The sequence below is a fragment of the Drosophila albomicans genome, chromosome 2R, assembly GCF_009650485.2.
Source record: "Drosophila albomicans strain 15112-1751.03 chromosome 2R, ASM965048v2, whole genome shotgun sequence".
In the NCBI taxonomy this organism is placed as follows: Eukaryota; Metazoa; Arthropoda; class Insecta; order Diptera; family Drosophilidae; genus Drosophila; species Drosophila albomicans.
Window position 1 is genome coordinate 5,878,969 of NC_047631.2, and position 23,574 is coordinate 5,902,542.

Here is a 23,574-nt window from a genome sequence, read left to right on the forward strand (position 1 = left end):
TGTCTGCCCTCGAGAGCAAGATCTCATGGCACTTTGAAATGGCGTCAACATTTTAGCCATATTTTGCAGTCTATGCTCAGTTTCACCTCATCTTTCTCTCTCTCTTTTGTATTTTTTCGTATTTTCCCCTTTTTGGCCATTTTATGGCTCATTTAATATCAAATTGGTGTAGCGGCAGCCGGCGCGCCATTTGGCTGATTAATTTCTAAATTTAAGCGGCGACATTTCCACATGGAAGTCGTCGAGTTCGCAGTGAAGTTCGCTTTCTTTGACTCTGTCACGTTGTCAGGGGAAAGAATTTTAATTGCCTGACAAGCGAATTAATTCAATGTTGTTAATTGAATTTGATCTGATGATCGCCAAACAAAGCGCTGCCGACGATTTAAAGCACACACTTTAGCAGCAACAAATCCTTTGTAGCTCATTTAAATTTCTACCTAACTGCGAGTACATGTAAAGACCAAATACCATTCACTTGAGAGGCCTTTGGCGACTTGTTTGTTGTCCTTTTGTGTGGCTGTCAGGCGGCATTCATAAAGTAGTCTACTTTATGGTCAGGGTCACGGTCAGTGTCTGCGTCTGTGTCTACCTCTGGGTCTAGATGAGAGTCTAGGTCAGTTCCACATATCTGGGGATCTGGGGTGCCGGCGTCTATCGATCGCAACGCCGATACCGAGCACATCCTGTGATAATGAGCACATTTATCTAACAGATTCAGATTCTTATAAACGTAGATGAAAAAGGAAAACCGCCAACTCTTAACAGGCAACTGGCAACTGGCAAACTGTAGGTAGCTGGGAGTATTTAATTGTTGTTATTGTTGGTTAAGCCCTCTTAGCTTGAGGGTTCTTCCGTTGTTTGTTATGCATATGAGAGGCCATTGAAACAATGTTTACGATATCCACAGCTTGGCCACAGAATTCTGAGCTATTAACGCATCTCGAAAACAGCGTGTCGCTTTCATCTTATATCATATATTACTTCAAGGAAAATACTACTTTGAGCCATTCAATATGTTTCAAGTTTTTTGTGATCGACCTTCTTAAAGCCAAATAATTTAATTCTAGTTCTCAACTGTTACAGAAAGACTTCACCGACGACTGTGTCTTCAATGAGAACATGGAGCTGCAGAACTACAACACCTACTCCTCCACATACAACTCAAATGCGAGGCGGGTCTCCTACTTGGCACTGAATCGCCATGGCCAACCGCGTCGCATGCAAATTCCGGCCTCCAGATCGTTGGGGAAGCTAACCACATACACGAATGCGATCACCGAGCCGGTGCCGCAGCTGCGTGTGGACCAGCTGATAGCCAAGAACTTTGGGGCCAATCGCGTCAAGCATGGCGTGCGCCAACTCTGTGATACCGGCAAGCCACTGATCGACCTCATCGACGTGGCACACTTCAAGCCGCACCCGAAGTGTCCTGCGAATGGCATTAGCAGCAGCAGCAGCAGCAGTAGTAGTAGTAGCAATAGTTCTAGCAATAGTAGTAATAGTAGCAGTAACGTTCCTGAGCCTGCGGCCAGTGCCAGCAGCCTGATTAGTATTCCAAACCGTAGTCAAAGCTTCAGCGGCCATATTAGCAATAGCAGTAATAGTAACAGTAGTAATAACAGTAACAGTAACAGTAGCAAGAGCAGTAACCAGCAACAGCCACACAAACAGAAACCGAAGGGAAAGAAACTGCGCAAATGCCGGAAACACGAGAACGAGGAGACACACAATTGCCAGAAGAGACCGGGCCCAGGTGCCAAGGCGGGTGCTCTGCGGAAGCGAGGTCCCAAAGCTCAGCGCTGCAAGGACGAAAGAGATAGAGCGGCAGCCACGGGCGCTCCACCACCAAAGTGTGGCAAGAAACCAGGTCCTGGCGGACCCAAACGTCACGGCGGCACCTCAGCAATTGTGCCAGGCGCAACGAAGGGGGCTCATCAAAAGCCCAGAGGTCCGATGAACCAGGGAGGCAAGAAGAAACAAGCAGGCAAGCAACGATCGAATCCCAATGGCGGTGCCAAAAAGCAGCGTAGCCCCAAGAGGCAGTTCTGGAGTAACTCAACGACAACGACAGTCAGAACAACGACAACCTCCACAATGGCCAGCAGCTTGGCCGTGCCTGGGAAGAACTTCTGGGAGACCAGCTCTCCGATGCCGGCACTGGCGCTGAGCGAGACAAGCGATCGCGTGGAGCGTAATGTGCGGATGCCCATGACAAACAACGACGAGGAAGAGCTGGACGAGGACGAGGAGGAGTCGGAGGAGATGCCTGACTCACAGGAGGCTACCAGCAGCTATGAGGATGAAACGCAGGAGGGGCATGGACGCAGCGGTGCCGCTGACGAATCCCTCGACTACGATCATTTTAATTTGTGAGTTTGTCCGAACACTTTCAATACTCTACTATTCGATTGTAACTTCTACTTTATTTCAAATTAATTTCTTACTGGAAAATTGTGTTCTTATCTAATTGGCATTAACTTTTTAAATTACATTTTCTCACATTTTGTACTGTTTGCAAAAATTTTGATAATTTTTTTTATTTATTTTATTTTTTCATTTGGTTGTTGTTTATACCATTAATACGTATCATTCGATTGTTTTCCAAATTATTTTATTATTTCTTTTGGTATTTTTAATGGAATTAAATTCTGGTTGTGAAAGAAAAACGTACAAAGTGTGGAAGTGTGAATTCACGAATTTTGTTTACCTTAAAGCAGTTTCTAAGCATTTAAATGCAATTTCAAATACTATCTGTGGGTCCCATCAAAAGGACTCTTCCATATACTTATCTCTAAGAAGCTGAGAAAGTTTTTGTATAAAGATTGGCTTGCGTATGCGATATTGTAATTTGCAAGTGTTCAATCACATTCACAACGACACACACACAAACACACACACAAATGCGCATTATGCTGCACACACATACATCACATCTATTTATACCAACAACTGTGGTTCAAAAGTATTTTTGAAGCGGCGAACAAATCGCGATAGTTGGAAGAATATCGAGCAACGTCGATTGATAACTGCGTAAACCAATGCAACCCACATACTATATAAAAAAAAAAAAACATGAATATCAATTCAACGTATTACAACGGAGTCTCGAGTATTTTTAAGACGTTCGTTTTCGCAACCTAATTGGCATCGATCATCAAACGATTAATAATTTTAATTTTACAATTGAAGTATCCACATAACGATCAAATAAATTACCTCGCCAAATATTTTCTATATCGATTAATTATTTATTTTTGTTGATTTAACAAATACTTGAGTCTCTGATAAACCCTTTAACTGACAACATGAATATAATACTCAAAAATACAACCACTCGAACTCGAAAAAACACTGCAAAAGTTAAAGCTTGCAAAATAAATATTTAGAATCAAACAATTTATTTGAGAGCAAGATCAAGAACTAGAGTCTATACCTGTAAGAGATGTGACAATTTGAATAGTTCGCATGTGAAATTTGTTATGTAAATATTGTATTTAAGTTTACGATTCAATAGATGATTAAATTGTTTGCTTGTGGTACTCTTAATGTCGAAGTCGAACCTCGCTGTCTCTCAGTGCGTAACTTAAGTTGTAAACCAATTTAAATGCAATTATTTTTTAATTAATACACAATTAATTCATAATATGCAAAGCCATAATCAAAAACAATGAAGCCAACGACAAACGAAGCAAATTATTAAAAGGAAAACATTAAAATATTTACCATGTAAAATTGTATTTTAGACTAACCGGGAATTAAAATAGTTATTATAAAACGAAAAATGTGTGAAATAATTTGATATAATTTTAATTTATACTATTTATTTATTATACATTTTATTTGAATAAGAAATAGCACCGCATATATATACATATGTATTTATGAACTCAAATGCTAAGTTGTAGACTAATCAATTTTATTTTAAATTTTATGAATTACAACTTCTCTAAAATACGACAACAAATAGTATGAAAACTGCAAAATAAAACTAAAAAATAAAATATAATTGACAAAAATATAATACAACAAATAAAAACTGTTTCTTGTAACTGAGTGGATTAAAAATATGTTGAAAAATCTTTTTGTGGTAAGCAAAGGTAGCATTAAAAGTAGTTGAACCATTGTAGTTGGTTTATATCATTTCTACTTTTGCATGATTCTTGAATTGCCAGTTAAAGCTAAATAGTTCTAATTAAATAGCACGTTCAAAAAAAGAAAAAAAAAACTGAACAAACAAATTGCATTAATTTTTTTTAAATTTTGTTGATCTTTGGCATGGTGTTTCGGAATGCATTTCATTTTTAAAGCCGAAATTTAAATTAAACTGCATTTTAAGTTCCCCAAACTATTCCCTAACTATCTTCTGTGCACTTTCAGCCCCAAATTGTTGATAATTCATCTCTTGAGTATGCTCTGGATGCAGAGAAGCTTCACCCTCTGCGATTAATTTAAAAACGGACCACAAGCTATAGTTCCTGAACTCTTAGATATAAGATTTACAATTGTACATACTTTTAAACTTACTCGTAACACATAAAAGTTGATCTATATGCATTGTTTAGATTGAAGATACAAAATATTCTATTATTTAAGACTGATGATGAAGGAAAACAATTAAATGAAAATAAATTATACAATGCTTAAGACATTCTAAAAATATTAATGGGCTCTTACTTATTTTTTCGGTTGGCTCTACGATCTACATACCATACTACATATATATATAGTATTTTATTCCATTGCCGAAATACTCAATTTGCTAAAAATTTATGCGATTTGTTTTCGTTGTCTGCTCTACTAAATCGCTCAACACCCCAGAGTGCGACGTCGACGTCTTCGTATAAACAACATCAGCGGGCGGTGGGCGATCTGTTTGTTGTTTTTCCCTTTTCTCTTGGGCTAATCAAGTTCTACAGAACTTTACTTTTTATGGGCTTGGGGCTTCATGATGCACTTTTGGGCCACTTGCAGCACCTCCTCATGCCGATGTTGTTTTTCTCAAATTTATCTCTTAAACATTACGACTTATTATTCCCAACGCCCAGCGAACTGTTGTGCAGTTTTGCGATTGCATGTTATCAGTATAAGTAGTAGAATCAGCTGAGAGACTCGACCCTCAACGAACAACTGTTAAAGACCTTTCGCTCGCAATAGTATTAGAGCAAGCACGTGAGGCAAACGTTAAGATCATGAGACAGGTGAGCAGTTGAGAATGTTCCGTATACGCAGCGTGTGCATTGTATGGCAATAATCGTATAAATAACTATGCAACAACAATTAGTAGTGGGCAGCGTTTGAGAACGCCCCAAACAAAAGTAGCTCGACTGAGCGAGAACTGAGGAGACTCTGCACCCGGGACCCAGACCCAGTTCCATGTGTGAGACAAGTCACGTAGGCCTTGAAATGGCGAAATTGTGACGACTGCCGCTGACGCTGTTGTTGCTGTTGCTGTTGCTGTAGCTGGTCGCTCAAGTTCCCACATTCGCATTCATTCATTCATACGGCACTGCTGAAATTTTCGCGTGAATAGACGAAATACGATTCAAAAGGCAAACCAAACAGCAGCTACACAAAAGCTCTGCCCCCACTTAGCAACAAACAAGCAATTGAATTCAGCTTTCGATGGAGAGGCTCGCTCGATCTCAATGAATCGCAAGTTACCCAATACCCTGCACTGAGAAGTGGAAACTTTAGGGCCGCAAAGATAATTCTGAAGAATCTACACATACATATAACATAAATAAATGTTCATAAAAGGTACTCTCTTCATTATTATGTTATATACTTACGGCATTTTATAATACCTCTTTTCCATAACAAGCTAGGGTATAGAGAAACAAACAAATCAGCATAAAGCATTGAAAATAAAGCTCTGAGTGCGATGACGTCCCAATTCTCATTGCTCGGCACGCGCACTTCCCGTCTGCCTCACTTGTTGGCCTGAAATTTTTGCGAAACTTATCAGCGAATCTTATGATCATTATGACGGCACTTGCTCTCTCTCCCACACCCTGTCTGCAGCTCTCTTCTGTCGATCACGCTCATTGTGTCTCCTCTTTTTGAACGCATTGCGTTGATATCAGAGCTGTCAGCTTTTAATTGCGTCGGCCGGGCTGATTAGAAGCAAGTGGAAGCCCAAAAGAGAATCGCTGGCTGCCATCATCGTATTGCCGTCGTGTTTCTTGTTGTTGTTGTTTTTGTTTTTGTTTACCTTTCACTTTTGCGGCAATCGCGTCAGCTGATATTAGGCGTTCGTTGCCATAATTTCTAATTGGAATATTCCCCGAGAAGAAGAAGCTCGTTGGATTTTTGTGCGTGTGTTGGAAAATATTTGTTATGGTAGATCGGCAGATCTGATTCGTAACGGTTAAAATCACATTTAGACCGAGTTGCGTGTCGACCTTTTGATTAGATAACTGCCAGGGTAAAGACCAATCGTTGAACGATTTTATTTGAAGTGGAACTTATGCGGACTTCCATATCGGAAACCCTTTTCTATGTTAATGTTGAACGATTTCTTTTTGTGTATTGTTTGTGAGACGGAAATATGCATAGCTATTTAGATATGCAATATTTTTTTTGAAAAGTAAATATTTATGTTAGTTCGTTTAGAGCAATCTCAATTCTTCAAAAATTAAGCAATTCTCATACAATTTAGTCAACGTCTGCAATCGAGATTTTTATTTATGATTTCAATTCCTCCATTTTAATCTTCATTTCGCCAATATATATTTTTAGTCATTTAAGAATGACATTTGATTTCCATATGCATGGGCATTTTGACTGTCTACGTGACGTATGGAGAATACACCGTTCCGACTCAAAAACACAAACAATCAGTTCTAGTAGCGTAAACACCCCCAAAAGCAGCTGGTCTGCTGCAGTTCGGTAAATGGCATTGTCAAAGCCAACGCCAATGGCAATTATATATTCGCGTAACCTAAGATTAGATACGAGCAGCTTACATACTATATACACAGAAAACTGATTAACTGATCTACATAACTCATTTCTATGTTCACCTATTACTGCAAACAGTCTTATACAAAATAAATAGTATCTATTCGATTAATCCTCGTGTACAATAACATAACCTAACATTATAAGATTATATTTACTTCATTATAGCGCACTAATATTAAACTCTATGATGACGGTTTTCAAAGAACGCCAAGTAAACGCAACATGACGGAAATGTCAGAAATTTGCCACCCTTCTCGCGATGGTTTCCGTTGGCATTACATGAATATGATTAATATGCTTAATTGGATTAGCTGCTGCAACTTCTACTCAGCTCTATTTATTCTTCCTGCTTGGATATATGAACACACAGCCACATGCAGACGCATAGTGGTTTTGCACAGAAGTCGTGGGAAACTTGCTGCAAAGTAGAGTTACTATTTGACCAGCATAACTTACATTCATACTGAATAATTTATAGAGGGCCAGTAAATCAAAATATTCTTACAGTTAAAAGTTATTAATAATTTAATCAAAATAAAATTAAAAAAGCGAATCAAAAAAGTTAATCAACCATCTGGAGATGCGGGGCATCGATCCCCGTACCTCTCACATGCTAAGCGAGCGCTCTACCATCTGAGCTACATCCCCATGTGAACGAAGTTGCGCTGAGCTATAAGTTAAGGTATTTCGCACTATATGCTGGAAAAAACGTTCAAAGAGCTTTTCACATAAAAGCTTTTTGAGACTAGAAATTTGAAAGTGTGTGTAATCAGAAATAAAAAAGTTACTACGTCAAAGCATTTTTCATTATTTACATTTACATAAATTTAGCAAAAGGAATGTTCCCGCCCGGGTTCGAACCGGGGACCTTGTGCGTGTGAAGCACACGTGATAACCACTACACTACGGAAACTTATAAGCAAGGACGAAGAAAATAACATCAACAACAAAACTACCATTGGCTCTAAGGGAAAGCAAATGTTGAAAGACTTTCACACAAAACTATCAAATTTGTTTTTACTGTTAGTTTGTTAATTTTACAAACATAAAAGTTGCCCTTCCATGTTTTGCTATTTTCAATGTTGCATCTGTCAACAAAACATGAAAATTTAATGTCTTCCTACATTCTACAATTCTTATGGATTGTATTCAATATTTTGCTTCCTTTATGGGTGGCATACGTCTAGAGAGCGCTGCACTAAAGTACAATAAAAGACATGCAAGGGTCAATAAATGAGAATCATAAAAATGTCAGGACTGGAGGGAATAATGCAGTGGCTGACATTGTCGGGTCGTTAAACAGTTGATATCGGTGCGTGCCGATGGTTGAATGTTTATAAATATAACACACCTTAATGAACGCATAACAAGACTCATTAAAAGCAAATAAAGTGTACATGCCTCACTATGTAAGAGTGTTAGTGCCAATTCATGATGATGAATCTGCATCATTGAGCTTGCGTGAAACTGGCCTCACGCTTGAACTTGATTATTAGGCATGCAAAATATTTACATGTGTAAACATGTATGTAGCCCTTGCATTACTTCTACAACAACAACAACAAAAAACATATGTAGCGTGCAAAGCAAAAATAAAAATAAAAAATATGTAACTTGTTCCCGCCCGGGTTCGAACCGGGGACCTTGTGCGTGTGAAGCACACGTGATAACCGCTACACTACGGAAACGCCTGACGATCGAGTGGCATAAAATTCAAGTCGTAACCTGCCGCAACTTTGCATACATGCTTGTAGATATCGAAAACGATTCACTTTTTCTTGGCTGCAATTAATCAGTGTTTAATTTGCATATTTCCCAAATAGGAAAATTAATGACAACGTTAATAGACGTGAGCTTTATTTATGGGCATTGCGATAAGCGAGTAAAAGTGTTTGTGTTAGGCAGACAACCAGACAGCCAAATAGACAGCGAGGCTGGCAAAGGCATGCAGGCGGTGTCGATGACGGTGCCAGCTAAGAGCATTCGTTCTTCTTGCTCTTGTTTGAGAGGTCTTTGAACTTGAACTAGTAAAATGGCACGCATGTGGTGCATATTGCTATGAATGCAACAATATTACATTTGTTGTTCAATGAAGGAATAGAAACCACAAATGCGGGAATTTCAATACACATACAGCTGAGAATTCAAGTATTAAATATAGAATTACAGATATTGGTCAATGGTCATTTGCTGCGATAACTTGAACTTTTAAGTAAAAGTAAAAGCTGATACGAAGATAAGGTATTTCGAATTGTATCGGATAATTTGGTTTTGCTATTGCCACTGGTTCATTAGCTTTTACAATGTCTTATCACGACCAGTTTCAGTGGCAATTCACGACCAGTTTCGGTACTTTGAGAGAAGAGAATGAAAGGTCGGTGAAGCAATTGTTGTAAATGTGGAGGGTAATTAGTCGACTTCTTGCCAAAATTGATTGCAAATTGCGTGAGCAGGCGGCAGCTGATAAGTGCAATCAATTGGCATTCGTATTGCCAGTTCTAAAGTGGAAGTGGACACCCGCAACAGGCTTGGACTGGCGATACAACTGACAAGGGAACACGGAAAACTAATTTATGTTATGTGTGTCGCATGCGGCAGAAGATGCAGCAAGAAGGGGCAGGACGACGGTCTCAATGAAAGTTGGCTAGACCTTGACCCGGCTGCTGGCTGAAACTACAACGTGCAACGGTAATATGAAACCGCCAAAATACTTCAAAAGAGTCAAGTGATTGCCAGGCTTGGCTAACAACATTTTGCTCTTAACAAGTATTTTCTTCTCACTGTTTTGTTTTTCTTCGTTGTTTTTCTTCTTTTTAATGTCTGTGGGCCTGGGGGCGACGTGTTAAGAATTGTGTCTATCGCACAATCTGCGATAGGGGCAACAAGTTAGCCGGTTCCATCTTGGCCACGAGGCATCCGCATATCACTTGTCCACAGTTGTTGTTGCTGTTGTCGCTTAGTATTGACCAAGTTATGCTACAGCAATGTGTCATGTTGGCCCGTTGGCTATACACATCCATGTCGCAGGCAACAGGCAACATATAGCAGGCAGCAACATGTTGCCAACGTTAACGCTGCTGTTGCAAGTTCACTCCAGTTGCCTCTCTCTATATTTCACACCTCCCACAACGGGCGGCGTCCTCAGTGAAAATTCGCGCTATCGCTTCGTCGCTCGCTGCAGGCGCCAGTCAAACCAAAACAGCTGGCCCGAGATGAGCCACTACATCCAGTCGCTATCACTGTGGCTGTTGCTGTTGCTGTCCCTGTGTTGCAGCCCATCAGCGGTTCAATCGATCTTGATTGCATCTTTCTTTCTGTTTCTCTCTGTCGGTGTCGCTCTGGTGCATCTTCATCTTTATTAATCGCTACATTTATTTGATTATCTTGCCACAAGCCGTGGCGTCGCAACGTTGGGGTGGATGGAGTCCCGAGTCCAGAGTCCCGAGTCCCGAGTCTCCGCTCACTGGCGAGATTTATGCTCTGGCCGCGTTATTTACGCGCTAATCATGCAACACTTTTCATTTTGACACGTTCGTTCGGCGCGCATAAAAGCACCGCCAGCGGTTGCGAGTAATTATGTAAATTTTTTAGTTGCTGCTCTTGTTGCCTCCTTGGCATTGACCATGGCCGGGGGTAGTATTTTATGATCTATGCTAGTCGATTCGTGCTTAGAAATGAACACAAATTGATAAAGGCAAGCAGCAAACAACAACGGCAGCCCGAGCAACGAGTTTTCGACTCTATTTTTATAGGCTGGCACACGATCGATTGAGTGGGAAACACGTCGCTAACATAAATTAAACCAACTCGTATCGATACCAATACCCAGACCCACATTTATACCCATCTCCATCTCCATCTCCAACCCCATTGGAGCAGGCTGAAGGATCCCTGACCGAACTGCCTAACTCCAGCTGAAATTCCAGGGAAAACTGCGCATGTTTTGACACCAAACATCCGCCTAAAGCCGCAGTCGCATTAGTCGCACTCGCATATGATACATTTTATATGCACCGAAGGGGATGTGGAATGGATGGGGTGCTGCATGGCGAGCGGGTGGGGAGGGGGTGCCCAGACGTTGATCTTGTTAGCCGTTGCCGCTCATGCGCATGACTGCAATTTAAGCGCCATAAATTGTGCTCTCGGCGTTTTAACGCTGTTCCCATGTCGATGGCAATATGTCAAGAGTTGTTACAGAGTATAGTCGGGTATATTGGCTTACATTTAATTAACTATTCTCATTACTTCACCTACGCCTAATTACATCTCTCATTTCTCTTTACAAAATTATTTATCATTATTTTTCTCTTTTTAATTTTGAATTGTAACACATGCCATTAAGACAATTTTCCAAAGCTTTTAAGCAACTCTTCAAAATGAAATACGCATAAATAATTAGGCCAACAAGCAGAGTTACATGGAAAAATGTGGAGCAGACACATTGCGGAAGATTTTGTTGTAAATATTTGACATTATTAGTTAAAACAATTTTAAAAGTGACGCTAGAAACTTGTAGCTAAAATTAAAAAAAAATAGGATATCCTAAAGTCAGTATGCTCATGATCTCTTCTTTGTTCTATCTGGACTGCACTTTCTATAATGAGACGCTGCATTAGATGACTTAATAGGATTTTTCCTGTGCATGGTTTAGGTTTAGTCTGGCAGCTGTGTTAAGTGGCTTTGAGTGCAACCAGAGAAAGAGTTAGACAGAAGATTGCTAGGCGGGGGGTCTGTGAGTACTGCTTTGACATATGCAAATGTTGAAACTAATTAAACAATCCTTCAAACTGCGAACAGGCAACTCTGGCTGGCATAAATAAGTCTTAAGTATTCGTAAATAGCGATAACAACATTTTTCTTTATATAACGAAAAGCATTTTCTGGGCAATTAATAACGAGTGTACAGCTGACAAGCTGGTCGACAGTTGCTAATGAACTAATCAATTCACTTTCAGTACAGATCTACGATAGATCTACGATTTGCGATCTGCGATGTGATCTCAGATTTAATATCTTTTATGGGAAATAAGATCTACGATTTTGCGATCATTCATGAAAAAAATATAGCGTAGGTATGATATTTAATTACCCATGGACACATTATTACTGACAAATGATAATTGGTATTTGCATGACAATTAGAGTCGCTGTCGCGCGCTGATCAAGATCAGATCAGGCCAGGCTTAAGCCGCGTTAACCAACTTGGCGCCAGGCAGCTTTGAAATGTTGCAGTTGCTGTTGCTGTTGATGCTGATCTTGCTCTTACTCCCGAGACTAATGCAATTGGCTACGCCTTGCATTTCCTGCATATTTGATACGCCTGAGCAAACATGCCGCATACCATGATCATCACCATTACAATCATTATCGCCGCCGCGATCATCTTCATCTGGGTATAATCAACGATAAATATATCTTAATGCCCCGAAAATATATATATCATTCATTTCATAAGATCGAATTTCATTGAACTTGACATTGAAAACAGCAACATCGAATGCCTTTGCTCTTGACTGTCAATCAACTTTGGGTAAGGAAGGGAAATGAAGGGGAGCCAAAGATAATTATCAAGCAAACGATGCTTGCAATCGTGCTGCAGCTCAAAAATTCAATCATTTGTCTTTGCTTTTTGCTCTTAAGTGCCCACAACAGCAGCAGTATTAAGCAAACATCTTCAGTTTATTTTTGGGCATTGCACCCAAGCGTTGTCCATGAATCATGGCTCGGCATGGGGAGAGGCATCAAAAACCCTGAAAAGTATCCAATTGCAATGCTGACAAGATCACGTACAAAGTGCAACTTGGCTTAGCTGTCAATCAAATGCGTGTACATCACATGTAACCCCTTTCCCCCGACCTTTACAACCGCCCCAGCTAAAGGTTAAGGATGATTCAATTGGGATGCGGCTAATAATTGAAGCGAAATATTTGGATGACAATATGAGGGAGGCTTCAACACTTTTGTGGGAGAATGTGGCAAGACTTTGCTAAACGATGAAGGTATTCATTTCTTAAATTATTGAATAGCTGAACTTCTTTCAATACAACTTTTTTATCTTCTGCAAAATAACATTTAGTAGTATTATTTAGATTAGAATTCTATTTTCAATGATCGAAAAAATAATTGAATTTCAAATAAATAGTTTTTCTTGTTTTTTTAAATAAAGAAATACATTTATTAGCAATTATTTGTAATAAATATTTAGTCAACCTAAGAGTCAGAACTCACGAATCACAGTCTCTTAAATTGGAGTTTTTTTTTTTTGTTTTATGGTGTTTACTTTGCTCAACTCCTCAAACTGCCGTCGTTCTTCACATGCTGGTTGTTAATCGTATTCTCTTTGATAAGCATGCGATAATGCGAAAAACAAAGCCAGAATGAATACTTTCGACTATCTAAAACAACTTTTGGGCGCTATTCGATTCGCTTCGTTTCGTCGACACCAACAACAATAACAACCATTCAATCAGTTTGTGAATTCAGGAATGTGTGAGTCACCTAAATATCTAAATGTCTACCATTAGTTAAGTCTAAATAGCAATCGCTAGTGCCCGTGTCCATTGCGATAGTCCGACCACTTTTTGCCCAACGCCTGATCACGTGCCTGTTGACGCAGGACTTTTCCGCTGCCCGTTTTGGGTAGCTCGGAGAGAAAGAAGACGCCACAATGGAGCTGCTTGTGGGTGACAACCAGACGCTTCGCCACATACTCGACAATATCCATTTCACTTAGCCGACTGCCGGGTACCTTGACAACAGCAGCAGCCGCTGGATCACCGTCCACTTCGTTCCAGAGACCAAAGACACAGGCCTCGATGACATCAGGTAGCTCGGCAATGACCTGCTCCAGCTCATGGGGACAGTATTGAGCGCCATGGAAGCGCAGCATATCCCCCTTGCGTTCCACAATGTGCAAGAAATTCTCATTGTCAAAGTAGCCCATGTCGCCGGTATGGAACCAACCCTGGTAGTCCTGTATGTGTTTCGATTCATTCGGATTGCCATAGTATCCGTTCCACACTTTGCTGTTGTGCACTAGAATCTCACCTGTTTCGCCGTGACCCAAACTACGTCCGGCATCATCGAGAATTTTCACCTTCACTCCTGGTACTATTCGGCCAACCGATGAGGGCTTTGCCACGCCCATATTTGCAGCCACTCCTCCGCATTCAGTCAAAGCATATCCATAGGACATTTGTCCATTCAGTAGATAGTCCTGTAGTTTCAGTAAATTGGCTACATAACAATTGCCGCCACCAATGCTTATAAATCTCACACTAGCCAATCTATTCTGGCTAAGTGTGGGCGTATTTAACAACGATGCCACCTGCTGAGGTGCCAAGGTTAGAAGCGTGACCTTATATCTCTCTATCAGCTGGAGCATATATTCCGGCGAATAGGCGCGATCGGTGATGACCCGTGTTGAGCCATGGCAGCAGCTATAGAGCATGTTGAACATGCCCGGTGCCCAATCAATGGTGCTGAATGAGAGCAACACATCTTGGCCGGTAACAAAGCTGTGGATGTGGAAGATCAACTGCATCATTAGTTGAGCCAAGACTTAGTCTATAAATTCTACTTACCCGAAATCAAAGAGGCAGGCGGAGTTCGATATGCAGACTGCCTTAGGGAGACCCGTAGTACCGGATGTGCAAAGTATGGCCACAGTTTGATCACCGCCCAGCAACAGCGATTCAGGTCTGCATATATGTAAGTTGTTGTTGTATCGGATAGTCAGGGCAACAATTTCAATTACTTACACATAGTTGAGCTCACTTTTGGTAGGTTCCAAGAGATCCTCAATGCGCGGCAGCTGCAGGCGATGGTCCTTGAGCGTATACACCGGAGCCTTAAGCATTTTGGCCACAACCCCGAGTCTCTCATAGACCAAGCCGTCACAAAAGATAAGCCTGGGGCGAGTTATGCAAAACAAATGCTTAAATGTGGCTTCGTCGTGCCAGGGACTAACAGCATGAAATGGCGTGCCATTGAGGAGGCAGCCCAGCACAACGGGCATTAAGTATGTGGTATTAGTGCCAGCTATACCAACGACATCGTCTGCCCTCAGACCCAGGGCCTTCAGATGCTGTGCAATCCGTATGGCAAAGCTGATTGCCTCGCCATTGGTCAGTGCTGTTCCCTCTGTGTCGGAAATCTGCAATTGGAAAGGAGTATCAATAGTCGATAATTCGAAAAGTATGATAGTCCAATTCGGACCTGACATAGACTGGCTGGATGATTGCGCATAAAGGCAAACAGAATTTTGCCAATGGAACAGTCGGCGTCAAAGAAGTGCGCCGGCCTTGGTCCACTCCATATTTTTGTATATTTATCGAATTGTGTTGTGGGTCCGCCTTCCATGTTGGCAACTGATAAGAGCACGGCGATTTGTACGAATCCAAGCGAGCGTAGCGCAAGTTGTTCAGCAACTGCCGATTGATGCGTGGCCAGCACCTCGGCAATAGCCAGTTCTGGGCATTTATCAGTTTCAGTTAACCGGTACCCTTCCAAACGGTTAGCAAACGTCACCTATCAGACTGCCGTGCTAAAAGCTTTATAGATAAGCAACAATACCGATAAGTCCAACCTAAAGTTATACTAGATTGGCCAGCTGATAGCAAGACGCGATAATTGAATGATATTATAGCCTTGACTTAAATTTCTTAACACAATAATCTATACTATATAGGGACTTGCTTAGCTAGCCCTAATTAAAAGGAATAAAATAATAAAAGTTTTACAACAGTAAATTATCCGAATTTAACGGTTCCTGCCACATCCCTAAAGCAGTGTTAAGAAGCAGTGTGTACAAGCAGTACTCGCAAGAAGTTCATACAAAATGTTTTTACAAGCAGTTCACACAAGTTGTTCTTCAAGCAGTTTGAACGTTGGGTAGTATCATTATACGACGCCACACTTTTATGGCGCCACCTTGCAGTACAACCACTAACCATACAATACATAGATGCTTCCACGGTTGCCACTCTTGGTACAAATGTACCAAAACTGGTACATTTTTAATGCGTTGGTACATTGGATCACTTTTTTCATATTGGTACATTTTCAATATGCCTGGTCTAGTATGGCTCTGTTCCACCAGATATAAATTTTGTATCAGTTAGAAATTTAACCATGACTAGCACTGGAAAGTACCGCATACAGTGTTAATTGAGAAAATATGTATGCGCCAATGTAATGTCCATCACTACGTAAACAGTTATATATTGTGAATCACATTTTGTGATTCAGCCAAATTTCTAAGTGAAGAAGAACTTGCCTTCTAACTTGCTTTCTAATGAAAACCTTTCAAAATTTATACAATGGTAATCCTAATGATATAATATCCCAATGGAACCAACTCCGACTTTCTTTAAATCAGGGAAAAAAGATATACGTAAATTTTGGACAGACATTGAAAGAAACAAAACGGTGTTGACGAACCGCTATTCAGGAGCTTTATATAATTCATAAACAACTTGATTTCGTTGCCACACTACTCTGGTGCTGCAGAGCAAAAGTTTTTAAAAATTTCGGTAATGAAAACTAAATTGCCAAATAAATTTGAATTTAAGACACTAAATAACATAATGTATTGCAAGGAATTGATTGATTGTAAAGACCTTCACTATGTTTGGTCTACAAAAGACTGTTCATTTTTAACAATTAACTAAGATATTTTTAAATTTGATTTATGATTATTTAAGTGAAAGTTCTGTTTTTGTTTTCTTTTTTATAGTAAATACTATACTAAAAAAATGAAATATGAAATAATAAAAGATAATTAAAAAAAAAACGTTAACAAAATATAGTATTAAAAAATACCGAAAAAAATGTGGTACATTTTTGCAAAAATTGGTGCATTTTTTCAAAATTTTGGTACACAACATTTTTTTGGAATGGCAACCGTGGATGCTTCATCCCATAATTCAGTTTTTAATGATACAAAAATTTTGTATGGGATGAAGCCACGGTTGCCATTCCAAAAAAATTTGTTGTACCAAAATTTTGGAAAAAATGTACCAAACATTTTTCACGAAAGATTTTTTGTATTTCACAAATTGTGATTTACCAATTTACCAATTGTAGCAAAAATATACCACACGAAATAACTGTCTACGTAGTGGTACTTACATTGGCGCATATATATTTTCTCAATTATCCTCTCAATTGTCATCGCAAATCGACTGTATGCGATATTTACCAGTGTTAGTCATGGTTCAATTTCTAACTGATACAAAATTAGTGTCTGGTGGAACAGAGCCATTTGTTAAAATAATATATGGGAACATAAAATTTTATGAAAAATTTAAATACTAAAACAGGCATATTAAAAATGTACCAAAATGTAAAAAAGTTATCCAATGTACCAACGCATAAAAAATGTAAGTGGCAACCGTGCACATAGGATCGCAAGGACGAACTCTATCGACCAAGATCAACAAAATGTGGGGTCATCTAAGATCTCAACATTTGTAATTTTCGTCAGTCAGTCCGCTATGTCCGCTATATCCGCTATGTCCGCCATGTCCGCTATGTTCGCCATGTCCGCTATGTCCGCCATGTCCGCCATTTCCGCTATGTCCGCCATATCCGCCATGTCCGCTATGTCCGCCATGTCCGCTATGTCCGCTATGTCCGCCATGTCCGCTATGTCCGCTATGTCCGCCATGTCCGCTATGTCCGCCATGTCCGCTATGTCCGCCATGTCCGCTATGTCCGCCATGTCCGCTATGTCCGCCATGTCCGCTATGTCCGCCATGTCCGCTATGTCCGCCATGTCCGCTATGTCCGCTATGTCCGCCATGTCCGCCATGTCCGCTATGTCCGCCATGTCCGCTATGTCCGCTATGTCCGCCATGTCCGCTATGTCCGCCATGTCCGCCATGTCCGCTATGTCCGCCATGTCCGCTATGTCCGCCATGTCCGCTATGTCCGCCATGTCCGCCATGTCCGCTATGTCCGCTATGTCCGCCATGTCCGCTATGTCCGCCATGTCAGCTATGTCCGCCATGTCCGCTATGTCCGCCATGTCCGCTATGTCCGCCATGTCCGCTATGTCCGCTATGGCCGCTATGTCCGCTATGTCCGCCATGTCCGCTATGTCCGCCATATCCGCTATGTCCGCCATGTCCGCTATGTCCGCCATGTCCGCTATGTCCGCCATGTCCGCTATGTCCGCCATGTCCGCTATGTCCGCCATGTCCGCTATATCCGCCATGTCCGCTATGTCCGCTCTGTCCGCTGTGTCCGCTATGTCTTGTCTGTCTTGCAAAAATATCAAATTCAAATTTTCTATTTTAGCTGGCAATTAATATTACGAGTAAACCATAAAAGATTTTTTACTGTTTTTGGTATTATTTTACTATATTCCCAAGAAATGTAACATAGAAAAGTAGGCGTGGCAACACCTCTAACGCCCACAAAAATCTGAAAAAATTTAATATTGCGGGCACCTGTGGAGTTGATATTATAAAATTTTTACTCCAATATGTATTTACGTTTCAGAATTCGGCACGCCCATTCAAATTTTTCTCCGTCCCTTCCGCCTTCAAAATTTTGAAAAATTTGTATTTTTTGAGCAATTTTAGAGAAGAAAACCTCATTCTTGGTAGACACAATATAAATCCAAGCCCGGATGTGCTAGGATCAAAAACATGGAAGTTATTCACAAAACATTGCTTCAGACGGTCCTTCTCTCTATTTCATACAGAGCAGCACAAATCGGTGTTGGAAAACGTGAGGTTATCTGAAAAAAATGGGAATTGCGCCAATTGTACGGAAAAATGCAGAAAAAGACAACTATTGACGGATTAAGAATTGATAACACTACAACATACAGTTGAAGTTATTGCTCACTTATGCTAATTTCATTTTCGAAATCCTTTCCAAAGTTGAAAATTGTTCTTCATACTTTGAAAGTGCAGCAAGGGCGTTTTTTCGAAAACAAGCAATATCTCGGGCATATCCTTCCGAATTTCCAAAGCACACATAGGATCGCAAGGACGAACTCTATCGACCAAGATCAACAAAATGTGTGGTCATCTAAGATCTCAACATTTGTAATTTTTGTCAGTCAGTCTGGTCTGTCCGCTATGTCCGCTCTGTCCGCCATGTCCGCCATGTCCGCCATGTCCGCTATGTCCGCCATGTCCGCTATGTCCGCTATGTCCGCCATGTCCGCCATGTCCGCTATGTCCGCCATGTCCGTCATGTCCGCTATGTCCGCCATGTCCGCCATGTCCGCTATATCCGCTATGTCCTCCATGTCCGCTACGTCCGCTATGTCCGCTATGTCCGCCATGTCCGCCATGTCCGCTATGTCCGCCATGTCCGCTATGTCCGCCATGTCCGCTATGTCCGCCATGTCCGCCATGTCCGCTATGTCCGCTATGTCCGCCATGTCCGCCATGTCCGCCATGTCCGCTATGTCCTCCATGTCCGCTATGTCCGCCATGTCCGCTATGTCCGCTATGTCCGCCATGTCCGCCATGTCCGCCATGTCCGCTATGTCCGCTATGTCCGCCATGTCCGTCATGTCCGCTATGTCCGCCATGTCCGCCATGTCCGTCATGTCCGCCATGTCCGTCATGTCCGCTATGTCCGCCATGTCCGCCATGTCCGCTATGTCCGCCATGTCCGCTATGTCCGCCATGTCCGCTATGTCCGCTATGTCCGCTATGTCCGCCATGTCCGTCATGTCCGCCATGTCCGTCATGTCCGCCATGTCCGTCATGTCCGCTATGTCCGCCATGTCCGCTATGTCCGCCATGTCCTCCATGTCCGCTATGTCCGCCATGTCCGCTATGTCCGCTATGTCCGCCATGTCCGTCATGTCCGCCATGTCCGTCATGTCCGCTATGTCCGCCATGTCCGTCATGTCCTCCATGTCCGCCATGTCCGCCATGTCCGCTATGTCCGCTATGTCCGCCATGTCCGCCATGTCCGCTATGTCCGCCATGTCCGCCATGTCCGCTATGTCCGCCATGTCCGCTATGTCCGCCATGTCCGCTATGTCCGCCATGTCCGCTATGTCCGCTATGTCCGCCATGTCCGCCATGTCGGCTATGTCCGCTATGTCCGCCATGTCCGCTATGTCCGTCATGTCCGCTATGTCCGCCATGTCCGCTATGTCCGCCATGTCCGCCATGTCCGCTATGTCCGCCATGTCCGCCATGTCCGCTATGTCCGCTATGTCCGCCATGTCCGTCATGTCCGCTATGTCCGCCATGTCCGTCATGTCCGCTATGTCCGCCATGTCCGCCATGTCCGCCATGTCCGTCATGTCCGCTATGTCCGCCATGTCCGCCATGTCCGCCATGTCCGCCATGTCCGCCATGTCCGCTATGTCCGCCATGTCCGCCATGTCCGCCATGTCCGCCATGTCCGCCATGTCCGCTATGTCCTCCATGTCCGCTATGTCCGCCATGTCCGCTATGTCCTCCATGTCCGCCATGTCCGCTATGTCCGCTATGTCCGCTATGTCCGCCATGTCCGCTATGTCCGCCATGTCCGCTATGTCCGCCATGTCCGCTATGTCCGCTATCGCTAGCGAATTAATCGCGATTAATGGCAGCGATTAATCGCGATTAATTCGCTGCCGGCGCGATTAATTCGCTGGCGCTGCGATTTATTGGCGTCGGCGCGAATAAATCGAATAACAAGCGAAATTTTAAAGCTAGAACTGCGAATTTTGTTTTATACAATAATTACTATAGTAGATGTAATTCCCGATTTGGTTGCGATCAGATAAAAATTGTCGAAGTTATTAAAGAAATACTTTTGTATGGGCAAAAACGCCCACTTACTAAGACCCCTAGCTTACTTGCTTTGACCGACAATCTGGTATATTGTGCCGACTGTGATATATTTTGAATGTGGTACTATTGTAGTATTTTCGGTATATTTTAAAAATAATACCGCAATATTTTGCTTTTATTCAAAATGGGTAGCGGGTATCTCACAGTCGAGATAACTCGACTGTAGCTTTCTCACTCGTTTAAAATATTTTTTCATGCTCTATTGTCGATTGATAATATCACGCTCATTTTTCTCACATACTTTAATACTGTGAAGTCTCTTATAGCACATAAACTGACCAATATCGAATACATCAGATAGACACTCATTGGATTGAAATTGACATAACTCTAATTTTAGGAGCATGATAAAGTGCCGAACATGGCTAGATCGTCTCGGCTGTTGACGCTGATCAAGAATATATATACTTTATAGGGTCGGAGATGCCTCTTTCTACTTGTTACATACATTTCCTGCCGTCACAAAGTTATAATACCCTTCTACCCTATGGGTAACTGCAGTAGTTATGACTCCTGGAAATTTGGATGCGCTTAGGAAAAAAATAGTAGAGGTATTTAAGAAAAATTTTTGGATTGCAAAAAACGCCTACTGCAATAGGGTTTTAGTTGGAATCTGGAATAATTAGTATATTCCGAATGTAGTACTATATCAATATACCAATATATAAAGCCATCTTTTAGTTTTGTACAATTAGTTTTATTGGAAATATCGACTGCAGCTTTATTACTTGTTTAATTTTGCATTTTGATTAAATTTTTTTATAGTATATAAATAATTGTTCTTAGTGAATTGCAAATACTTTTCGTGATTATAGTTTCTATTTCTATTTCTTGGAATTCACATGTGTCTTCGCTGTGTATAAGAATTAATGATTATATTTCTCTTTCTAACCTTGCTGTGATAGGATAGATCGATTATTTTTAATTACCTACTATAGAGAAAAAATTGTGCTTAGTCATTTTTACAAGCCTTTTTGCTTACCATTTAATAGTCCTTTTTGAATTTTCTTTTGAATCATCGTAATAATATTATTAATTGCGCACTATTTAATGAAAAAAATACTTACTTCTTATATGCATATCGCAACAAGCGATTATAATAGTCAACACTTGGTATCGTACTGCTTATTTTACTGAAAATATGTCAATCTCAAAATAATTTATTTTCAGTGTTACTGAACCAGAATAATAACTTTAGGTCTCCAGCCATAGCATGCCATAATACAAATATTTCATATTTCAAAGGCTAGGCTGAAAGTCCCCTGACTTTTACAAAATTTTAGTACACCATTGCAACATTTTATCAAATTTTTTGTATTTATTTATTTTTTTTTTTGGTGATAATTTATAGAATGGCTCTTCGAGGTATTTGTTTAAGGCTCCCACAACATAGACTTTTTAAGTCGGTCTCTAAGGTTATAAAGCACTGCATTCTACAAGAATATTACAAAAATAACATTTTATTTTGCCACAGGTACAATCTTTTAAAAAACATAGCGCCTTTCGATATGTTTCTGGAAGCTCGGCAGCTGGTAAGCTTTGTCATCACTTGTAAGAGCAAACAATCATCTTATCATTTATTTTACAGAGCCAATGGTACCATTCTTGGATACCCCAAGCTGTGTATTTTCAGTTGAGGCTTTGAACCATCATTGGGGTGTAAGTTTGTTTGCGTATCCTGAATGCCGGAGTAATGTAATTTCTTTTTAAATAGGCTTGGCCAGTTGTTCTAATTTCGATGTTTGGGGCAGCTTGCGAGTTGCTTGCTATAATGCGTTTGGCAGTAATGCGGGATGATGTTTGGTATACTAAGGGCCCAGCTCCTTGCGAAATTATCGAGACCCGGAAGGGCTATCCAGCACCTTCACGCAAGGTGAGTATCTAGAAAGGTTGTAATTTACATATCTGACCTTTAAATTTACTATAGATGTTAGTCGTGAATCAAAAATATGAGACTCCTAAAGGAGTTTTGGATGCTACATGTGGCGATATCGAAGGATCACCCAGTAAGTATTTCACTTCTTGTGTCATATTGAATTTGACGCTTCTCTTCTCTACGAATGCGCCTTATTCTTATTTTTGTCGATCTTTGAAAAAATCGCATTAATGCGTGTGCATTTATCTTCTAGGCGAAGAAAAACCAATAAAAAGTGAAGTTAGTACTAAGGCAGTAGCAGCTCACGCGATAGCCAGTCTTGGTGTTATGTACATGGCTTTTATTATGTAGCGATATGTACCTGGGAGAAGTGTCAAGTTCAAAATGCAAACTATATACTAACTAAAGTTTCAATTTAAATTTATAAAAATATTTACAGCTGATGAGGGTGCCAAAAAGAAAAAGAAATAAATTAACTATCCTAAGATGATTTTTTATAGAATAATAATTTCTAATTCAGCATTCTATTCTTCGGCCTGACTGATTGACTTGAACTCAGTCCAAACGGTAAATTAAATCCCAGAAGGATGCAATTTGTACACAACGATCTTTACCATATTTTATAGTGCAATAATCTTTATTTTTGTCATTAAATTTGCTATTATCGTGGCTCGCAATTTTCCAGTGTGGCGATCGTAGTTATTTTTTCTTGCCTTTCTTTTAAATATTTAAATGTAAACGCAAAGATGTGTGTTTCATCTTGGGCTTCTCTGAACAATAATTACCAAAAATAAACGCAATCAAATGCAAACAACAAATTTTTTTTTTTTTTTGAGATTTTGTTTTATTTTTTCAAAGCTTATTCAAAAATATGGCGATGGTGAAATAAAAATACATTTCAAAACCAATCAAATCAAT

General features: G+C 40.7%; 3 protein-coding genes and 3 non-coding genes across 11 annotated transcripts in view; 2 read left to right on the plus strand and 4 right to left on the minus strand.

The window, feature by feature from the left end:
• Positions 1 to 4,579, plus strand: part of LOC117574724 (putative uncharacterized protein DDB_G0289263) — a 49,187-nt gene extending 44,608 nt beyond the window's left edge. For 2 of the 5 annotated variants that reach the window (XM_034258652.2, XM_052006613.1), the window contains 2 exons: positions 1,084 to 2,369; positions 4,378 to 4,579. In XM_034258652.2, the coding sequence (XP_034114543.2) occupies positions 1,084 to 2,369; positions 4,378 to 4,447 (1,356 nt within the window). In that variant the 3' untranslated portion in view covers positions 4,448 to 4,579. The remainder of the gene's footprint in view (positions 1 to 1,083; positions 2,370 to 4,377) is intronic. The other 3 variants (XM_034258654.2, XM_052006614.1, XM_052006615.1) reach the window with 3 other exon arrangements.
• A 2,959-nt stretch (positions 4,580 to 7,538) lies between these two features.
• Positions 7,539 to 7,611, minus strand: Trnaa-agc (transfer RNA alanine (anticodon AGC)). Its single transcript has one exon. It is a non-coding gene; the product is annotated as a tRNA-Ala (tRNA).
• Positions 7,612 to 7,803: 192 nt separating this feature from the next.
• On the minus strand, positions 7,804 to 7,876 carry Trnav-cac (transfer RNA valine (anticodon CAC)). Its single transcript has one exon. It is a non-coding gene; the product is annotated as a tRNA-Val (tRNA).
• A 702-nt stretch (positions 7,877 to 8,578) lies between these two features.
• Positions 8,579 to 8,651, minus strand: Trnav-cac (transfer RNA valine (anticodon CAC)). The gene has a single exon. It is a non-coding gene; the product is annotated as a tRNA-Val (tRNA).
• Positions 8,652 to 13,166: 4,515 nt separating this feature from the next.
• Positions 13,167 to 15,486, minus strand: LOC117574725 (uncharacterized). The gene is made up of 4 exons (XM_034258655.2): positions 15,181 to 15,486; positions 14,724 to 15,118; positions 14,547 to 14,663; positions 13,167 to 14,480 (listed from the first exon to the last, which is right to left on the minus strand). Exons 1-4 carry the CDS (start codon positions 15,322 to 15,324, stop codon positions 13,508 to 13,510), a joined length of 1,629 nt encoding a protein of 542 aa, XP_034114546.1. The 5' UTR covers positions 15,325 to 15,486; the 3' UTR covers positions 13,167 to 13,507.
• A 6,555-nt stretch (positions 15,487 to 22,041) lies between these two features.
• LOC117575659 (uncharacterized) lies at positions 22,042 to 23,333 on the plus strand. 2 transcript variants are annotated; one of them, XM_052007804.1, is made up of 6 exons: positions 22,042 to 22,195; positions 22,255 to 22,312; positions 22,369 to 22,439; positions 22,495 to 22,653; positions 22,708 to 22,786; positions 22,910 to 23,333. In XM_052007804.1, the coding sequence occupies exons 1-6, from the start codon at positions 22,133 to 22,135 to the stop codon at positions 23,005 to 23,007; spliced, it is 528 nt and encodes a 175-aa protein (XP_051863764.1). In that variant the 5' UTR covers positions 22,042 to 22,132; the 3' UTR covers positions 23,008 to 23,333. The 2 variants fall into 2 exon arrangements, with proteins under 2 accessions (XP_051863764.1, XP_034115838.1); XM_034259947.2 differs by having other exon boundaries at positions 23,096 to 23,333.
• The last annotated feature ends 241 nt before the right edge of the window (positions 23,334 to 23,574 follow it).

Coding starts and splice junctions, on each gene's coding strand:
- LOC117574725 (XM_034258655.2), bottom strand. CDS start 15,324: ATGGAAGGCGGACCCACAACACAATTCGATAAATATACAAAAATATGG. Junction 15,119..15,180: donor ATCCAGCCAGTCTATGTCAG/GTCCGAATTGGA, acceptor TTCCAATTGCAG/ATTTCCGACACAGAGGGAAC. Junction 14,481..14,546: donor GCCTGCCTCTTTGATTTCGG/GTAAGTAGAATT, acceptor CCACATCCACAG/CTTTGTTACCGGCCAAGATG.
- LOC117575659 (XM_052007804.1), top strand. CDS start 22,133: ATGGCTCTTCGAGGTATTTGTTTAAGGCTCCCACAACATAGACTTTTT. Junction 22,196..22,254: donor TTTTTAAGTCGGTCTCTAAG/GTTATAAAGCAC, acceptor ATTTTGCCACAG/GTACAATCTTTTAAAAAACA. Junction 22,313..22,368: donor TTCTGGAAGCTCGGCAGCTG/GTAAGCTTTGTC, acceptor TTTATTTTACAG/AGCCAATGGTACCATTCTTG.